Raw genomic sequence first — 20,520 nt, 5'->3', positions numbered from 1 at the left:
AAAAGGACTGATGGGCGATGCGTGGGGCGGAGCCAAGGTGGGCGGGGTTACAGCCACGTACTGGGCCCCGCGCAAGAAAGAGGAAGGACACATTTTTTAAAACATTTTTTGGATGCTTTTTACAAAGTGCTCCGGTCCCATCCCCATAAGTATGGAGGGAAGGGGACAGGACATAGGAGTATACTAGAATGATCAACACATTGTTTGCGGCAAACACCTCAAAGTTGATCAAACGTCTTAGCTCCCCGATAGGAGGTAACATCCAGGAATATAAAATCATCGGCATATGCTAGCCATCCTGTTTCCATCTCCCTATTCTCGGAGGTAAACAGGATACATTTTGAAAAGCAAGAGGCAAATCTGATGCATATAAAATAAAAAGGGGAAAGAGGCCAACACACATTTCTGCCTGAAGCCAGTCTCCAAGGGAATACCACGTTAAAGTAGACGTTCTGAATTCAGCCTAACTCTGTTTATTATTAGTATAAACCAGGAGCATATTTAGTAGCCCATCTGGGATACCCCCCCAATTTCTCAATTTGGTCCATAATCTTCCTCGGTCTACTCCATCAAAAGCGGACATATCCAGGTTCGCCAGATAACGGGGTTTCATCCTGTCCATTGTAGCTTTAGTTTGAAGAGTCACAATTAGCCAATTCAAAGATGTTCCACATTCCCCTCCCAAAACGAGTCTGACAGATGCCAAGTCGTTGGGAATTTTCCATCCACAGGACTAAATCTTTCAGTACATAGCTTGCCAAAATCTTACAAGACATGCCGATTAGATATATTGGACTATAATTAATATGGGCGAAGTACCAATACTTTTTTATAAATTGGGACCGCTATTGAACAAGTCCAGGATTCAGGTATTACTAAATTTGCTGCGATAGAGGATATCCGCCCACAAACTTATGTTGGCTTTTAATGTCATATTTGAGAACCAGTCAGGGCCAGAAGCCCTTGAATGTTTCAATTTTCCTAAATGACAAAACCAAATACACAAAATCAAAATATAACTACCAGGGGGTCCAAATGATCTCAACCAAGTTTCCATCTTCCACTAAATCTTTAGAAAATAGATTAAAGTAACACGCTACCCAAATTGGCTCTGGAATACAATTCATTTGTCTAACTGTGCACTTTATCTATCAGAACCATTCAACAGTCACCAAATACCATGCTTATCACAATTGACCAATTTTTTCATAACAGTTGATTTGAGTCTAAAAACATCAGAATTTTGAGCATCTTCAACCAGTTTTTTCACTTTTGTTTTACTCGCGTCAAATCTTGACATTTAACGTTGGGCCTCATTGTTGGATCTCATTGTTTTAACAATGCAGCTGCCTCTTATGGTCTTTGACCTTGGAATCAAAACCGTGCTCATGCTGACCACTAAGGGCTTCTACCCCGGCAAACTCCCTGGGGATTCAACCGCCAACCACCCAGACAAGGAGTCAGAGTCCTGGGTGCAGGTGCACATTTAGAACATGCTTGGTCATACCAAGCTTCTTTGCATCAGCCAGATACCAGAGTTATTGGCTATTAGATTTTTAAAGGGAGACCCCAAAAATGCTGTATTTAAATGTTAGCAGTGTTGCATGATCACCATTTGTATTTCGCTCAACCACAAGAGAAAAAAATACTTTCCAGCACTACATGCAGTACATAAACAAAGTCAATTTTAGAACTTGAATATGGTCCAAATCAGGATGCCCGAATTGGAGGATCTCCCATAACATTGCCATTTCGCATATACATGTCCCATGTCCTCATGAATTGTTCCAACCTAAATCCCCTCAAATCTCCCCAGATTATCAGTGAAGAAGGTTAAGAGACTCGGTTAAGAAAAATGCTATCCAACTCCCTCCGAATATCGATATCTGAAATAGAAGACTGGTTACAATAGGGATTCATGAACAACTTTAGTTGAGATCCACTGCCTATTGAAGCATACTTTCAATACCATAACAGTCAAGACTAGACTTCAACTCTTCTATGTGCAACAAGTTCAAATTGCTTCCGACAGCAATTAAAAGGATGGCCGAAGGATGACCTCTTGCACCCTTCTTGGCTTTTTTTTATTGGAGTCGTAAATCTATTGATTAAAAAAGGTGCCTCGCACATAACCAAGTTTCTTGAAAAAAACAAGACCTCGCAGTCCTTTTTTCCCCAGCATTGGAGCATTAAAAAAATAAATAAAAAAAATAAAAAATGTAAACCCTTGTGTTCCAACATAGCATAGCAGACAAGCCGCCTGTAAATTAGAAACTGGGTCTGCTACCTGCATAGTTTGGCAGAGCAGAGGGTGTCTAACCCCTATCAATGTTTGCCTCCCGATACTCAGGGCAAACACATGCCGCCTGCCTAATGCATTAACTTTACACTGAACCCACAGCGTTCCCATCTTTACCTTACCGTTAACCAAACAATGTCAAAAAACATCCCTTTTTTTGGCACAAAAGTATCATAACCTCTGCTAATCAAATCTTCATAGTCCTTTTGACCATCCCCCAATGCAAGCACAGAGAAGAAAATGCACACTACATTCATTAAAAAGATCCTCCTCGTGTAATTTTGTCGATTTTAGGACAGCTGAAGTACGGACAAAGATGAGTTCCCTTTAAAAATCAAACATTCTGGCTCTATTGGTTTGTATAGGTTGAGGGTTAAAACTGATGCGAGTCTTGAAGCATCACAATATGTCCCTTCTAAAGGTAGGTTTGCTGACTTACTACAAATTTTTCCCTCAATATATGTTTGGAACCATGCAGTTAACGTGGAGGTAAACACGGAAACACACACAATAATAAAAATAGAACCAACACCATACCATAGCTTGAAAAAAAATCCTTTAGAGAACATGCTGACATTTCTAGGGAAGGGAGTGGATAAGCAGTTCTAAAACACACAAGAAAGAAATCCTTGCAGATATGAACACTTACCGTGCATGTATACAATCAACGGCTCCTTTGTAACCGTCAATATAATCTCTGCTCAATATTTCATCTCCAACAGCTCTGGCAATGAACTGGCCCACAAACTGTTAAAAAACATGCAACACTGTTTACGTCACTTACAAATACAGGGGGGGGTGGAGGGGGACAGGGCGGAGAAATAAAGAAACTTAGCCTCATTAGCTTTTTAGATTAAGCAGATTTTTCAAATGAGCGGTCTGAAAAGGGAGTTTAATGCAAGTATGTTGCAAAATAGTGATAAAAGTAACTAGCTTAAAAAGTAAAATCCCATGGGATGACTTACAGATGCAGCTTTGTATTGAATGAGTAGCATGCATACCCCGCAAAAACAAAAAAGAAAACAAATGTTTGCTTTGCAGTAAACACCTTTGTACAGGTGGACTGTCAGGCTAGGAAAAAGATCAAGATGCATCTCAACACACAAGGCAAGTAACTCGGATGTCCCCACCTCATAACTAGCGGGATCATAGGGACTGCATAAGGGGCATACTATGTGGGCAACTAGAGCAGAAATTAAAAGGCTGGATGCCTTGGGAGCAGTTCAGAGCCACCCAACATCCAGTGGTAAAAACAAATACTGCACGAGACTACTGCAAGCCTCAGAAACACTGAACTATAGTTGGAACTTCGAGGTCCATCCCAAACTTATTTTAAAAAGAATTCAGCGACATACTCCAGTAGCTATGTATTCCTCTTAAGGGAGTCCATTGGGTCTGTTCTTCTGTGCTTCACCTGCTGAGCACTCTCGTGGGAGTTGGCCACTAAAGGATTGCAGAGGTTGACCTTACAGAGGCAATCTTCCTTCTCTCTCCGTCCTAGATAAGCCTGGCTACTCGGTCTTCGCTACCAAATACTCAGGTGGTACAGCCTTATACTAAGAGTGGAGTTTCATCCCGTCTCAGTCGTATGATTTTACGAAGCCCTTATTTGGACTTCAGAAAACTGTCTCAACATGTACATGGTTTTGAAATCAAGGGGAGCTACGTAGCTCCTGCTTATAGCCTAGAGTCGCCAGGTTAGCTTGACCTGAACAGCTATCAGGAGCCACTTATGGCTCCCCAGGCCAATTGATGCTGATCAAAACATACCCAGTGCTCCAGATAAGATTTGGAGGTGGGAGTATTTTACTCCCCATTTTCTAAAGTTGGGAGTATGTCTTTGTCTTGTTTTAGGGAAGAATATTGTAAGTCCAATTTCCAATCCGAGTATTTTATGAGTAGGTAAAGGTCTGTTTTTACTGGGAAACAAAAATGTGCTTGTAATAATTATTTTTCACCTAGTTATCCAAGTACATTAAAAAATGCACGTTTACTTCTTCTGATCAGGCAGTAATATATAGTTTCTTCATGTGGTACTACTGGTCCAAACATATCCATGGAACTGTGTGGGTGAAAGCATGGGCACAAGGTTCCAAGGGTCGGCTTCTTATTTTTTTGTTGAGAGTATTTTTACTCCCTGGTTATATTTTCGGGGAGTATTTGCCTACTTTTAGGGAGTAAAAGTGATACACCCCTTATCTGTAGCGCTGAACATACCTATGGGCCATTAACTCTGTACATTTGTGGCAGTCTATAAATTAGCATAACATTTCCATATAACATTTAAAGCACAAGGGCTCATAAATAAGGGACAATATTTTAGGTTTGCATCTTATTTGGAGGTCAGATTTGAAGAACCCTACGTAGGAGCTCCTCGTTCCCCAGTGGTAGTTACTGATCACTAGTTAATGCCGGATACCCAGGAGCAGTTTTGTCTACTGCTCATCATCCAGTCTCAATTTCCATCCCTGAATGTAGAACTATTCTTTTATGCACAACTTCTAATGGGGAAGATTTACTGCAATGTGTGGTCATTCTATTGTGTTCTTCGATGTATCATCTGTACCCCACGGTCAACCCCAATTTTGTGACCACCCTCCATAAAACAATCACCAGATTAATTTCGTCTCTGAATGGCAGTTTAAGTCAAACCATAAACAGCAAAATGTGCTTTACTAAGCCAGACTTCATCCTTTTCCTACTCCTTTAGATTTCAATTTTTGTTTATGAATTAATGTATTGATTGAGATTTGGAGAAAATTCCAGCAGAAGGACAGACAACGGCATCATACCTTGGGTGCGGTGGGTGTATCCAAGACCAATTCAGGAAGCTCCTGTAGTAGTTTGTCAAAGGCGGTTTCTACATCCTGTGGGCTAAGCAGAGTCCCACAAAGATCCAAAAGCAGCTTTGAGGTCATCTCTCTGTGGCTTGCCTTCCCTTCCAATGCTAAAGAAACTGCCAACATTGGTAAACCACACTTCATTTCTCCAATATTCAAATCTCGTAGCATCTCCTAAAAGAACAAAAACAAATGCAAAAACAGGCCATTTTTAAAAGTGTTCGTGAAATACAAAAGGTGGGTGGATGGGGTTGGCGAGTGGAAATCCGGGTATGGGATTTCCCTAAGGAACAATCAGCTGAACAGTTTTCTCAGGGTAAGAGGGCCATATTTGAAAAGATGCACCAAATGTTCTGGCTGAACTTCAGAAAAAGTCAATAAAAAAAAAAAAAAATAGACTAAAATCCCCAAAACTCACCAGTTATCGTTCCTGAAGCAACCGTAACTTTAGACACTGCGATCATAAACCAACAAGCATGGACTGCTATTGACATAACATATTGTGCCGATTCTGCTGGGTATTTGGGCCTTCACATCAAGTGCACAATTACCATAATCCAGTGCTTTATGTGGGATGAGAAAGCGAGGGGATGCGGGGCGGGGGCCTAAGGGGTTGCCTAAATTATGGGCATGGCCTTAAGTGTCGCCAGCACAGGGCAATAATAAAAAAAGAAATTGCTGGGTTTACCTTTTTGGTTTTTGTCTCGTGCTGGGGATTCACCTGAGCAGGTGTGATATTGCACTGTGCCGTTTTCATTGGTGCTCAATTCATTTTGTTTCACTCAATAGACTGTCAAGCAGTCAATTGAATGAAACCAATAGAATTCAGCACGTATGAAATAGCACAGTGCGATGCAACACTGGCTTGTTATCAGCAGTGCTTGGAATCCCCATCATGGGACAATGAAGAAATGCTTTTTTTATATTGTCCCGTGCTAAGGATTCCAACCCGAGCCCTGCCGCTAACAAACTAGTGTTGCAGCACAGTGCTGTTTCATAAGAGCATAATTTCTTTTAGACTGCTTGACAGATAAAGCGTGTTATTGGATTTATGTGTCAAGCGGTCTATGAATCAAACAAACGAAATCCACCACCCAAGTAATAGCACAATGCAACGTGGCACGGGCTAGTCACCGACAGTGCGCAGATTCGAATCCCACGCACAGAAACTAAAAGTGGTTTGCGGGGCTGACTGGGGCAATCCGAGCCTGGTCTTGATCAAGATTCTGGGAGACTAATGGGGCTCAGCCCGGCCCACTTAAAACCCTGCTGTAACCAATTTGGGGTAGACTTTCCATTCTTTCATTGCTCCAGTCCTACACAAAGTGTGGGTTCGTGCATGTCATTTGGTTTGGCATATGTGGTATCATGTGTAGCACATAGCAGTATCCAGAGTTAAGGTTGCATTAGGTTGGCCAAGTTAGGTTTGCTTTACTAAGAAAAATATATTATAATAGTGATATATATATATATATATATGATACATTACTCACCGTAATCGTATTTCTGATGCTTGTATCTGCTTAGATTCACATGCTGTGCATAGGCCGACATCTAGTGGAAGCTGCGGAGTATTAGTTTGTTTTTCGAAAGTCGAAAATGGGCGTCGACACAGGCGTGCCAGTAATACTATCCCTAGTGTGACGTCCACTGTACCCAAGATCCCTCACGCGTGTAGGATCCTCAGATTGTATTTTTTCTGACATGAGGAAGCATGAGGAGTAGCGTGAGTACAGATAATCCAAGCAGATAGACAGAAAGGTAAGACTACAAGCAATCATGCGCCTTCTCTCGGAGGGGAGGAAGGGTGGAAGGGTGGGTCGCATGTGAATCTAAGCAGATACAAGCATCAGAAATACGATTACGGTGAGTAATGTATCCCTTCTGAGGCTTGTGGAATCTGCTTAGATCACATGCTGTGCATAGATTAGCGAGCAGTACCAGAAGAAGGAGGTGGGATGTGAGAAGGGTCATGAGCAAACAGGTGTCTTAGAACCGCTTGTCCCACTTGTGTATCTGTCTTGGAATGAGTGTCAATGCAGTAATGCTGAGTAAAAGTGTGAATAGAGCTCCAAGTAGCCGCTTTGCAAATGGTGTCGAGGGGAACATTTGCAATGAAAGCCAGAGTGGCACCAATGCCTCTAGTAGAGTGGGCCCTTGGCGTAAAAGGCAGAGTCTTTCCAGAAAGAGAGTAACACAGCTGTATACAGTTGATAATCCACTTCGAGATAGCGCCCTTAGAGACGCGATCCCCCTCTCTGCCCGTAGCTACGGAGACAAACAGTTGATCTGTTTTCCTTAGCGGTCTGGTTTTATTTACATAGTATAGGACCGCCCTACGCACATCTAGGGTGTGTAGTTTCACCTCAGCCGAGCTTTGCGGGTTTTGGAAGAAAGCCGGAAGCTCGATGGACTGGTTTACATGGAACTTGGATATGAATTTAGGTGAGAACCTAGGGTGTGTGCGTAAAACCAGTTTGTCCTTGTGGATAGTAAAGAAAGGATCCTGCACTGACAGAGCCTGAATTTCACTGACCCTTCTTATGGAGGTAATGGCTACTAAGAAGGCCGTTTTATAAGTCAGGTGTTTGAGACTACTTTTATGCATGGGTTCGAATGGGGGTCCCATGAGCTTAGCTAGCACCACGTTGAGGTCCCATCCTGGCGGTGGGTTAGAAATAGGAGGGTGAAGTCTCTTTACTCCTTCCATGAAGGCTTTAACCACTGGTACTTTCCACCACGAGACCTTGTTATGGGATGTGGTGTAAGCCGAGAGGGCTGCCAGGTGTACTTTCAGCGAGTTAAAAACCAACCCTGCATCCAGCAGGTGGAGCATGTATGTCACAACGTTGGAAGGAGTGCAATCAACCGGGTTGATTTGTTTATTCTGGCACCAGATAACGAATCTTTTCCACTTATCAAAGTAACAGTGCCTTGTATTTGGTTTCCTGGACTCCTTTAGAATGTCCATACACCTCTGTGGTAATTTGAGATGTCCAAACTCTATGACTTCAGGAGCCATGCTGCTAGGTTCATAGAGTTGGGTTCCTGATGCACTGTTTGACCCTGTTGCTGGGACAGTAGGTTGTACCAGGCTGGGAGTCTGATGGGTTCGCACACCGCCATCCTGCGTAGGTGTGGAAACCATGGTTGTCTCGCCCACATGGGAGCAACTAGGATGAGCGTCATCGATTCCTTGTTCATCTTGTACACCACCTTCCTGATGAGGAGTTGGTGGAAAAGCGTACGCAAACATCCCTGACCAGTTCATCCACAGGGCATTCCCTTGGGAGTCCGGCTGGGGGAACCTGGATGCAAATCCTGGGCATTGTTTGTTTTCGCTTGTGGCGAATAGGTCTATAGTGGGGAAACCCCACTGAGAGAAGAGATCTTCTACTACGTCTCTGTGAAGGACCCATTCGTGTTCTTCTGGGAGGGAGTCTCTGCTTAGAGCATCCGCTAGGGAATTGAGCTCCCCTGGAACATGTTGCGATGACAGGAAGATGTTCCGTCTGAGTGCCCATATCCATATTTTCTGGGCAAGCTTGGACAGATTTGGCGAACGAGTCCCCCCTTGCTTGTTCAGATAGAACATGGCTGTCGTGCTGTCCGTCCTGATCTGCACCGACAAGTTCAGTAGATGGGGCTCGAACGCCCTTAGCGCTCGGAATACTGCCAGAAGCTCTAGCAGATTGATGTGGTTCTTGGCTACTGAGTGAGACCAGAGACCCTGAGCTGTGTGGTGGAGATGGTGAGCTCCCCACCCAGTCAGGCATGCATCTGTAGTCACCACGGCTTGTACTTCGGGATCGTAAAAGGGTTTCCCCTTTGCGAGATTCTCTCTTGTCCACCAGTGTAGGCTCTGTACGAGTGTTGGCGAAACGACCACTAGATCGTCCCAATGACCACTTGCCTGAGACCACTGTTTCGCCAACTATTCCTGCATGGGACGCATGCGCAGACGCGCGTGGGGGAACAGGTAAATGCATGACGCCATCATGCCCAGTAACCGCATAGCTTTGCGTACTGTTATCTGTTGACCTGACTGATAATGCGGAATTTGCAGAAGTATATTCCGAATTCTCTCTTCCGAAGGGAAGGTCAATCCTTTCTGAGTATCTAGGATAGCTCCTAGAAACTGTTTTGAGGTGCTTGGCACCAGACTTGACTTTTTCTCGTTGATGGAGAAGCCTAATTCGTGGAGGAGGTCGATAGTCCTCTGAATGTTTGACCTGCAAATTCCTGGGGTTTCCCCCGTTATGAGCCAGTCGTCCAGATAAGGGTACACCGGGATTGCTTCCCTGCGTAGGTGTGCAGCCGCCACCGCCAGCACCTTGGTGAATACCCTTGGTGCTGAAGCTATCCCGAAGGGCAGTACCTTGAATTGGTAGTGGCGACTGTCCACCTTGAAGCGCAAGTACTTTCTGTGCGCTGGGAGCATGGAAATATGAAAATAAGCATCTTTCATATCCAAGGTTGCCATGTAATCCCCCTTTTTTAGGAGGGGGATTACCTCTTGTAGCGTGGTCATACGGAATTTTTGGGGCTTGACATACTTGTTGGCAGGCCGTAAGTCCAATACTGGGCGCATTGTCAAATCTTTCTTTGGCACAAGGAAGTAAGTTGAATAGATACCCTTGTTTACCTGGTGTCCTGGGACGAGTTCTATCGCGTCCTTTTCTAGCAGAATGGCGATCTCCTCGAGAAGGATCCTTTGATGCTCTAGGGAGTGCACTCTTTGTCGTGGAGGATGATTCCGGGGACGCTGCAGTAGTTCTATACAATATCCTGCGGATACTGTTGACAGCACCCATCTGTCTGAGGTGATCCCTTCCCAAGCCTGGGTGAAGGTGGAAATGCGTCCCCCTACTGGGGTTGCGTGGCAAGGGACCCTGAACTGAGCGTCACTGTTTTGGTGGAGGCGTGCCACCTCCCTTGTTGGGGCTGCCTCTGCCTCTTCCACGACCTCTCTTGTTACCCCTGCCGTAACTCTGGGTAGACTGCTGGTTGTTATTCCATTGTGTACCCTGTCCCTGGGCATAGTTGCCTCTTTGTGAATTTTGGCCGCGTGGGCGACGAAAATTATTGTTCCCCCTCTGGTTAGGGGGTTTGTTGGTAAGCTGGCCAAGGGATTTGAGAGTCTCATATTCATCTTTGGCATTTTTAAGTGCGTCTTCGACCGCTTTCCCAAACAATAGGTCGGGTTCCACTGGCTTGTCTATTAAAGAAGCCTGGGTTTCTGTCTTGAATCCCGACTGCCGTAACCACGCATGTCTCTTGATAACAGTACCTTCTGCTATCAATCTCCCTGCGTTGTCAGCGGCGTCGAAAGTTGCTTTTAAAATGCAACCAGACACGGCTCTCCCCTCTGCCGAGATCCGAGCCAGCTGGCCCTTTAACGGTTCTGGAGCAGAGGCAATGAGCGCCGCGACTTCTTCCCATTGATGGCAATTGTAACTAGCCAACAGGGTGGTGGAATTCGCAATCCTTGCTTGGTAGGCGGACGTTGAGGCTACCTTCCTGCCAAACCCGTAAAGTTTTTTGCTCTCCTTGTCGGGAGGAGCTTCTGATGAAGATAAGGGCGTGCCAGCCCTTTTTCTAGTGTTGGTCACCACTAGGGAATCTGGTTTAAGATGTCCCCTTATATACAGAGGGTCAGACTGGGCTGCCCGGAAAATCTTTTCAATTCTGGGGTTGACAGCTCTGGTGAGGTTAGGATTCACCAGGGAAGGATCTATTCTTCGTTGGATGGATTTGAGGATAGGGATGGTCTGAGCGACCGGTCTTCTCTCTCCTACAAACTCCTCCGCGAAGTCCCTTTCCTCCTGTACACCGTGGGTGTCGATGTGGAAGTGTTCCGCTGCTCGAGCGAGAACCTCGTTAAGGAGGGGCTGGTTATCAACTGGAGAGTCAGTAACTGGGGCTTCGCTTTGTACTGGGGAATCTACTCTGTAAATTTCCTGCTCATCTTCTCCCTCCTCCAGGTCCTCATCCTCTGCATAGTAATCTGTCCCGGTTTGTTCTTCCATAATTTCAAACTCCTGGTCCTCTTCAGGGAAAACTTGTCCCTGGTAACTGGGGAGTGGAGTAGAATATGGAGTGGAGTAAGGCTGAACCTCGAAGGGTTCAGGTCTTTCGACCCGGGGCTTTTTACTTAGCGGGATAGGATCGGAGGAGCCTGAGGGTGTGGCCCCTTGAGGGTTATATGAAAGAAAGTGTTCTGGGTTCTTATCATAAAAATCAGCCAAGGAAGACATCCTAGACATAACCCTGTCTATGTCTTCACTGGACCATTCCCTGGAACAGGGTATTACTTTAGCAGGTGATGATTTATGGGACTTTTCAAGGGTAGACTTGTGTTTACTTGTCTGCCTAGGGTGAGAGGATGGCTTTACAGGGGTGGAAGGCTGTTCTTTCCGCTGTTTCCCCCCCTCCCCGTGCGTGGAAAAATGTTTTCCCTGTCCCTTGGAGGCCCCAGAGACTTTCGACGCCTGGCGCCGAGGGTCTGGAGAGGTATCTGTGTGCTTCGGGCGTGGGGCCTCACTGGTGTTAACCGCGGTCTCGGTATCTTGGAGCGCGGCCTGGGGGTGGAAGTCGTCTTCGTCTCCCGACGATCGAACTTCCGTTAATGTGTGTAGCGAGGCACTCTTGGCAAGAGTGGACGATTGCCTTGCGTCGTGAGGTGATCTCGATCGAGAGCGCCCAGAGGACACCGAGTCGGACCGTTCTTTTTGTGCCTCTTTCCGGGAAGTCGACGTCGTCGAGGTCCGGTTGGTCTTAGTGTGTTTAGTGTGTGTTAGGTGTGTAGCGCTTGCGTCGCCGGGGGTCTTCCCCATAGCCGCCCTGCCGGACGACCTTCCGAGGTCGGGGACCTGCGCTCGTCGGCTGTCTTTCGACGCCATAATGCCCTCGCCGTCCGAAAGTACGGCGTCGCTGCCATCGCTGAAGGTGCCCTCCGCTGCCATGGCCTCCTGCCTGGCGTGGTGGGCCCAACGCTTTGTCGAACGGTCCTTAAGTGTCTTAGGTTTAAACCTACTACACGCTCTGCAGTTCGCTTCGGGGTGATCCCTCGGCAAGCAGAGATTGCACGTGGCGTGCCTGTCGACCCAAGGGTATTTGCGATTGCACTTGGGGCAGAATTGAAAAGGGGTACCCTCCATACGCACCTTAAGGCAGCGGGCTGCTAAGTGTAGGAATATATAAAATGTAACTATATATCAAGAGTGAAGAGTATGTACCACCCCCCACTCTCCCTACTTGTAAGGGCCGAGGCCAGCGGCCTACTAGGCCCGGGCCGAGGCCAGCGGCCTTCCGAGGCCCAGATCCGTCGTGCAGCAGTCGACGGTCGATGACTTCTCCAGCCGTCGTCGAGGTTGAGGGTCGACGTTGGGGTGGGGAAGGGAATGAATAAGAAGTATAATTATAATAACAGCAAAAGTATGGCTAAGGCCAGGGAACTCCGCAAGATGCTTCCGACCAGTATGGCGGAAAAAAACAATCTGAGGATCCTACACGCGTGAGGGATCTTGGGTACAGTGGACGTCACACTAGGGATAGTATTACTGGCACGCCTGTGTCGACGCCCATTTTCGACTTTCGAAAAACAAACTGTAATACTCCGCAGCTTCCACTAGATGTCGGCCTATGCACAGCATGTGATCTAAGCAGATTCCACAAGCCTCAGAAATATATATATAGGCATAGGCGTGTCTGTAACACTATCCCTATCGTGACGTGTGTAGCACCCAAAATCCCTCACGAGTCGAGGTCCCTCTGATTGTAATTTTTCTGCCATGAGGGAGCCCAAGGCTATAGTGAGTGAGTACATTAAGAGAGTAGTAAGACGTTTATGTTCCTTCCACCCCGAGCGGGGAGGTAGGGAGGGCGCATGTGAATCTAAGCAGATACAATCATCAGAAATGCTATTACAGTAAGTAATGCAGGTCTTCTGATGCTTGTTAATCTGCTTAGAATCACATGCTGTGCATAGACTAGCGAGCAGTACCCGGAGTTGGAGGTGGGTTGTGAGAAGGAACAGTAGAGAAAAGATGTCTTAGTACTGCTTGTTCCACCTGAGAATCAGACCTAGAATGAGTGTCCAGGCAATAGTGTTTTGTAAAGGTGTGTACAGAACTCCAAGTTGCCGCTTTGCAAATGGACTCAAGAGGAACATTTGCAATGAATGCTATGGATGCCCCAGTGCCTCGAGTAGTGTGCTCTAGGTTTGACGGGCAGTTCTCTCTTGGCAAGAGTGTAACATAGTGTGATGCATTTGACAATCCACCTTGAAACCGCCGATTTAGAGACAGGATCCCCTTCTCTACCAGCTGGCACTGAAACAAAGAATTGTTTAGTCTTCCTTAGTGGTTTAGTTCTTTTGAGGTAAAACATGACTGCCCTGCGCACGTCTAGTGTGTGAAGGCTTCTTTCCGCCATGTTAGTGGGGTTCTGGAAGAAAGTGGGTAGTTCGATTGACTGGTTCACATGGAACTTAACTTTGAAATGAATTTAGGCGCAAACCTGGGATGTGTGCGCAGAACTACCTTATCTTTGTGGACTGTAACAAAGGGCCCTAATACAGACAGGGCCTGTAGTTCGCCAACTCTTTTGAAAGAAGTGATAGCCACTAGGAAGGCCGTTTTATAAGTCAGATCTTTCAGACTTGCTTTATGCATAGGCTCGAAGAGAGCTCCCATGAGCCTGGTCAAAACCACATTCAGGTCCCACCCAGGGGCTGAGTGAGAGATGGGAGGATAAATTCTCTTGACCCCTTCCATAAAGGCTTTAATTACTGGTATTTTCCACCACAATACTTTTTGTTGTGGTGTAGGTGTAGGCTGACAGAACAGCCAGATGAACCTTTAGGGAATTGAAGACTAACCCCGAGTCCAGCAGGTGGGATAGACACCAACACAATGTGTGAGGATGAGCAATCAATGGGATTGACGCCCTTGGAATTGCACCAGATGACAAAACGTTTCCATTTACTGGCATAGCAATAACGTGTATTAGGCTTTCTCGCTTCCCCGAGTATGTCCATGCATCTGAGGGATTTGCAGGTGTCCAAACTCTATGATCTCAGGAGCAAGGCTGCTAAGTTCAGAGTTTGTGGGCATGGGTGTAGTGTCTCCCCCCCTGTCCTGAGACATGTTGTACAGGCAGGGCAGCTTGACTGGTGGGGAGAGGGACATTTCCATCAGGTGAGCGAACCAGGGTTGGCGGGGCCACTAGTATCATGGTGACTGGTTCTTGGTGCATCTTGTTGAGATGGGGAGTCGGGGGCGGGGGTGGGGAGTGTAGACAATTTTCCCCAACCAAGTTATCCAGAGACCGTTCCCCTTGGATCGGTTCTGGGAGTACCTGGAGGCGTAGTCTTGGCATTGGGCGTTCTCCTGAGTAGCAAACAGGTCGATCTCTGGGAAACCCCATTCTGCAAAGACGTTGGACACAATGTCTTCGTGCAGTCGCCATTCGTATTCTTCTGGAAGAGGAAAATCTCTGCTGAGTACGTCTGCCAGAAGACTGAGTTGCCCTCATGTTGGGACAACAAAAACATCTTGTGTTTGAGAACCCATATCCAAATGTTTTGGGACAGCTTGGATAGCCCTGGAGAGCGAGTGCCCCCCTGTTTGTTCAGGTAATACATTGCTGTAGTGCGGTCTGTAGGATCAGTACGGTCTTCCCCTGCAGGTGCAACTGAAAGGCTTTCAATGCTTTGAACACCGGTAGTATAGGGTTTATAATTGTTTCTTTCATGGAGTTGGGTAGGATTCCATTTTCGTATGCCTGCATATACACCTCATGCAGTATCGGGGTGAGGGTCGCTTCATATGCTTTGTAAAATTCTGGCGGAAGTCCGTCACTCCCGGGGGCCTTGCATGTAGCTAGTGATCTGATCGCCTCCGTCACGTCTTCTGCAGTGATTACTGCGTCCAATAGTTCTTTGGTCTTCCGACAATCTTGGGAGCTCAATCTCCTCCAGGGTAGCTCTTATGTCTTCCACCGGTGTTTTAGTGTCATGTGCATACAGTTTAGAGTAGAAATCCGCAAATGCGCAGTTGATATCTTGTTGCGTCCTGTGAGTTGCCCCCCTTTCATCTGTTATCTCGGTTGGGAGGTGTCTTGGGAGCTTGCGTTTGCATAGCCAGGCCAGCATTCTACCAGGCTTATCCGCTTCTTTGTGTGCCCTAGCTATAGAAGTCGCGTAGTCAAATTTAGACAGTCTATTCCAGGGAGAAAGGCCTTCCTCCCGGGTTCTTTTTAGTTCCGTCTCCGGTGTGGCATCGATTTTGGACTCCAGGCGTATGATCTTGTTTTCTAGATCCTCCAGTTCCGATTTCAGATGTCTACGGATGCCACCTGCTCCAGATATTACCTCTCCCCCTGTCACTACTTTCATGGCTTACCATAGCGTACTCCAACTTGTCACTGAGCCTTTGTTGATGTCTAGGTAGTCTTCCAGCTTGGTACCAAGTTTCTCCTTAAATTCATGGTCAGTGAGTGCTGCTGGTGACATTCTCCACAACGGGATCGGTAGTCTGGGTCCTCAGAGTGTCCATTGCATAACCAGTGGAGAGTGGTCCGATATAGTTCTGCCTAGGTACATTGTGGATTCCACCTGTTGAGCCAGTTCACGGTCTATGAGCAGATAATCAATCCTTGTGTGGGGCCGAGTAATAGGAATAGCTCCTCTCGGTGCGGCGTTGTTCCCTCCAGATGTCCACTAGGTCGAGTTGTTCTATTGTGGTGTTTAGCACGTTGGTTGCGGCGTTATTTAGGTGGCAGGGGGGGGGGGTCCGATCTGTCCATAACTCCGTTCCTGATACAATTGAAATCGCTTCCCCATATAAAATGCTCCCTCTCTTCAGAGAATCATTTTGGTACTTAACATTTTGAGGTGTGAAGGTATTCCGTGTTGTGGTAAGTAGGAGTTTACCAGGCATACTGTCGTGCATTCGATAGTTCCCCACATTATTAGGTATCTGCCCTCTTGATCGGCTTCGTAGTCCAGTAGCTGGAAGGGCACGGTCGAGTTTACCCACGTGAATACTCCTCTGGCGAACTTGGAGTAAGGTGCCCCTCTTCCAGTCCCTCCCCATCTCTGATAGTTTAGGTGTGGATTCTGTCGTGAGATGGGTCTCTTGAAGCATTGCTATCGAGACCTTTTTCCTGAGCAGGTAGGAGTGGATCCGGTTCCTTCTCAAATATGTGCCCATTCCCCTCACATTCCATATCAACACCCCGAGTTGGAATGCCATTGTGTTGGTACTTTGGTCCCTTCATTCTGGCCACCCCAGATTACTCAGGGCGGCCTCTGCCCCATATGTGAGGTTCTGTGCCTGGGTTCCGGCGTTCTCTCATCTCCGGTCCCCAAGGCCATCTGGTCCCGTGCCACTCACTCCTTGATGTTTTGAAGACTGTGTAACTAACAGAACGGTTAACAAAACTTGAACTGGTTGCGCCCAGCAGCTACATGTTCCTTCCGGTGCTCAGGCGCTCTCGTACCGTCTGGACCCATCTGTGTGTCGGGCACGAGTGAGGTCGGTCAGGCAACTGTCCTGAACTGTTTGTGGGGGTAGGACTCTGTGCCTGGTGTGGGCCAAGCGAGGGCCGCATCTATGTAGCTAACTTGTGTGGTTTACCTTCTCTGCGTTTATTTGCCTTATGCCTGCGTTGGCTTTGTGAGTCATGGATCCTTCCATGTCTCAAGCGCAGACGAAGGCGATTCTTTAGCTTTGCGTGGGTTGGGTGTCTTTGCCTTCTGCTAGATTGTTGTCCTCCAGCCACATATTGGCGGCTGCTGGGGATTCCAGAAAGATCGCCCTGCCCTTGTAGATTACCTTCAGTCTGGAGGGGTATAACAGCATATATTTCAGATTCAGTTGCCTGAGCCGAGCTTTAAATCGGCACGAACGAGTTCCTCTCCCTCTGGACCTTCTGGGTGTAATCAGGGTAGATGGCTATTTTGGAGTTCCCACGTTCAATGGGTCCCTCTTCTCTAGAGTGCCGCAGGATGGTTTCTCTGTCCTGGAAGTTGAGTATTTTAGCGATTATAGGGCGAGGATATGAGCCCGGTGGAGGTTGTTTTTTGTAAGGATCTATGCGCCCTTTCGACCGAGAATCCTTGCGTTAGCCTTTCAGCACCAACCTCTTGCTGTATCAAGGACTCTATGTAGGCCGTCAGGTTCGAGCCTTCGCTTCCTTCCGGGACCCCAAGTATTCTGACGTTGCTATGTCTGGCCCGGCCCTCGGCCTCCTCGGCTCTGGCCTCAAGTACGGCCACCTTTCTTTCCAGATCCACCACCTTAGCTTTCAATTCCATTGCGTCGTTCGACGTTTCTTTAATGGCTGTTTCGGCAGTCGTCACTCTTTCGGTTAAGTTGCGGGCATCCTGGCGCATGAGTTGTATTTTGGATTTAAACTCCCCAATTCTGGAGTCTATAAATGTCCGTAAAGATGCAATGGCTTCCAGCACCTGGGCATGATTTTCGGAGGAATTTGAACACCGCTCGTAGTTCTAGTAAGTTTATATGGTTGGACGCTACTTGAGGGGACCACACTGTGTGGTGTCTGCTGAAGCAGGTGAGCGCCCCACCCAGTGAGAGAGGAGTCTGTCGCGAGAGTGGCTTCCACTGCAGGGGTGGTGAAGGTTTTCCCCTTCAAGAGGTTTTCTCTTGACCACCACTGCAGAGAGAGAACAAGGGCTGGCGAGACAACTAACAGATCTTCCCATTGTCCGCTGGCCTAACACCACTGGCTGTTGAGCCACTCTTGCATGGGACGCGTGCGCAGCCACGCATAGGGAACCAAGTATATACATGACGCCATCATCCCTAGCAAACGCATCGCTTTGCGTACCTCCCGACTGGCTACATTTTGAGGAATCTGAGAGCATGTTCTGAACCCTCTTGCTGGAGGGGAAGACAAGGCCGTCTTCCGTCCGAATTAGCACTCACAGAAATTGTTTTACTTGGCTGGGGACTAAGCTGGATTTCTTCTCGTTGATTGAAAAATCCAGGCTGAAGAGGAGATCTACTGTTGTTTGGGTGTTCGAGCGTTGAACGAGTCGCCCATAATGAGCCAGTCGTCAAGGTAAGGGTAAACTGGGACTGATAGTCTGCGCAGGTGTGCTGCTGCCACTGCCAGGACTTTGATAAACACCCTTGGTGCCGAGTACTTTGAACTGGTAGTGTTTGACCTGGATCATGAACCTTAGGTATTTTCTGTGCGCTGGCAACATTGAAATATGAAAGTATGCATCTTTCATATCCAATGTTGCCATGAAGTCACTGTTTCAGCAATGGGATCACCTCCTGCAGTGTTACCATGCAAAACTTCTGGGGTTTTATACATTTGTTCGCTAGGCGCAGATCCAGAACAGGACGCATGGTAAGATCCTTTTTGGGTACAAGGAAGTACACTGAATAAATACCCTTGTTTACCTGAATAATAGGGACGGCTTCTATGGCGTCCTTTCCCAGCAGTGCTTCCACCTCTTGGATCAGGATCTCCAGATGGTCTGGATAAAGGCGCCGTGAGCGCGGCGGTCTGAACTGTGGAGGTCAGGCGTATTCCACGCAATAACCGTGGGCGACCGTCTTTAAGACCCACTGGTCGGAAGTTATCCCCTCCCATGCCTTGAGGAAAGATGTTAATCGCCCCCCCGAATGGGGAGACATGGGAGTGGACCTGGACCAGGTGTTCATTTCTGACCAGAGGCTGTGGCTCCTCTGGGATTGGGGCCTCTGCCTCTGCTGCGTTTCTGACCCCTTGAGGGGTAGTAAGTAGGGCTTCCGGATGCTTGATTCGTGTTGAAGTTACCAGTGCCGTAGTTGTTCTGACCGGTACGGGCTTGTCCTCGAAAGGTGTCAGGTTTCCTTAATTACTGTCATCAGGTTTCCTTTAATTACTGTTAGGTTCCCTTTAATTATTTCCCTTTATTTCTGTGTGGGTTTGGCCTTGACCTTTCTATACAGATTCCTGGCTCTGGCCCAAGGCAAGATGGAGTTTTACAATAGAAGCTTGATTGGCTAGAGAGAACTGCAGGACAACAATGAACGTTCTAAACTGTCACTCTCTGCCTTTCATCGTCGTAGTCTTGGGCATAGGGGATTTGAACTTTCAAATCCTGGCAGTCGAGCGGCTACTTATGCGGGTTGTTCAGGAGAAGAATTCAGGTTCGCAGGAGTTTCTGGAAGTTCTTTTGGAGAAGAAAACAATTCTTAAGCGAAGTGACTTTATTTGGATATGTAAATCTTTGCTCAGATTCATTAGAAACTTTAGGAGATTGCAAATGAAAATTCAAAAGAAGAACTGATGTTACTCTGTTTATAGTTCGTTTAATTGTTAAATGCGCGCGAGCAATGTTAGACTGTTACGTGTGATCGTAGCGCGAGTGCGCGAGAAAAGACTGCTACGTGAAAACTACAGCGCGTGTGTTCATAGCGCGGGTGTTTAAAGCGCATATACGCAAGAGTAAGAAAAGACTGCTACGTGACTTTTTCAGCGCATGTGTTCCTCAGCGCGTGTTTTTTCTCCGGCGCGTGTTTTCTTCAACGCATGTTTTGCGTGGGTACATTTTTGCGCTTGTGCGCGAAAAGGTTTCAACGGACTTGGAAAAGTTTGCAAGTTCTTCAAGAGACTATGAACTCTATTTATTAAGAAGAAAGAACAGGATTCATCCAAGTCTTAACTGGAACATTTAACAGTTAATAAGGCAAGAGTCAAGGTTCTTAAGAGTTCAATAATCAAAGGAGTTGCTGTTATTTTCAAGACTTTCAAAGCCACAAGAAAGGTAGAAAGATTTTTATCAGCTATTACTCCAATCTTCTCTAAGATCTTAAAAGAGAAGAACCAGGTTTGATTCTTTACATTTTAGTTAAGGATATAAAGTTTTCATAATTTAAAGGTAGTAAAGTAATTCGAGGATTCTGTATGTTCTTATGTATTCATTGCAGGTTCATCAGCTAGTCAGAACGTCGCCAGCCTGGTGTTTATGTTATCCACTTCCCCCTTTCCCTTTGGGGTGCAGTTAACGGAGCCGAGAATCATCGGGTTCTGAGGATTACACTCCAGGGGGATTGTCGGGGAGGGGGTTCAGCAGCTTCCGCGGACAGAGGATAACTCTCAGCCTGACAAAAGGACCGCAGAGAATTGTTACACCTCTGGGAGGAGGGTTTATGTGTAATTTGGTGCAAAGACCTTAAAGTCTCATGCTCCTTCTTGGCCGTCTCCTCAATGGGTTTATTAATGAGGGAGGCCTGAGTCTCAGGTCTGAAGCCCGATGTACGCAGCCATGCGTGTCTTTTCAGAAGAGCACCTTGTGCAAGAGACCCGCCTGCTGTTTCTGCATTGTCCATGGTGTTCTTCACCACATTCTGG

The 20,520-nt window shown here is 46.9% G+C and overlaps 1 protein-coding gene across 2 annotated transcripts in view; it reads right to left on the bottom strand.

Moving 5' to 3' along the window:
- The window catches only part of PDCD4 (programmed cell death 4), a 525,005-nt gene that overhangs the window by 334,611 nt on the left and 169,874 nt on the right, over nt 1–20,520 (bottom strand). For both annotated transcript variants that reach the window (XM_069611774.1, XM_069611775.1), the window contains exons 6-7: nt 5,092–5,313; nt 2,949–3,046 (exon numbers count right to left, since the gene is read on the bottom strand). In XM_069611774.1, the coding sequence (XP_069467875.1) occupies nt 2,949–3,046; nt 5,092–5,313 (320 nt within the window). The remainder of the gene's footprint in view (nt 1–2,948; nt 3,047–5,091; nt 5,314–20,520) is intronic.

This window comes from Ambystoma mexicanum, chromosome 8 (assembly GCF_040938575.1).
Source record: "Ambystoma mexicanum isolate Mex_15411 chromosome 8, UKY_AmexF1_1, whole genome shotgun sequence".
Taxonomy (NCBI): domain Eukaryota; kingdom Metazoa; phylum Chordata; class Amphibia; order Caudata; family Ambystomatidae; genus Ambystoma; species Ambystoma mexicanum.
The sequence above is the reverse complement of the archived record's forward strand: the minus strand, read 5'-3'. Positions and strand labels throughout refer to the sequence as shown.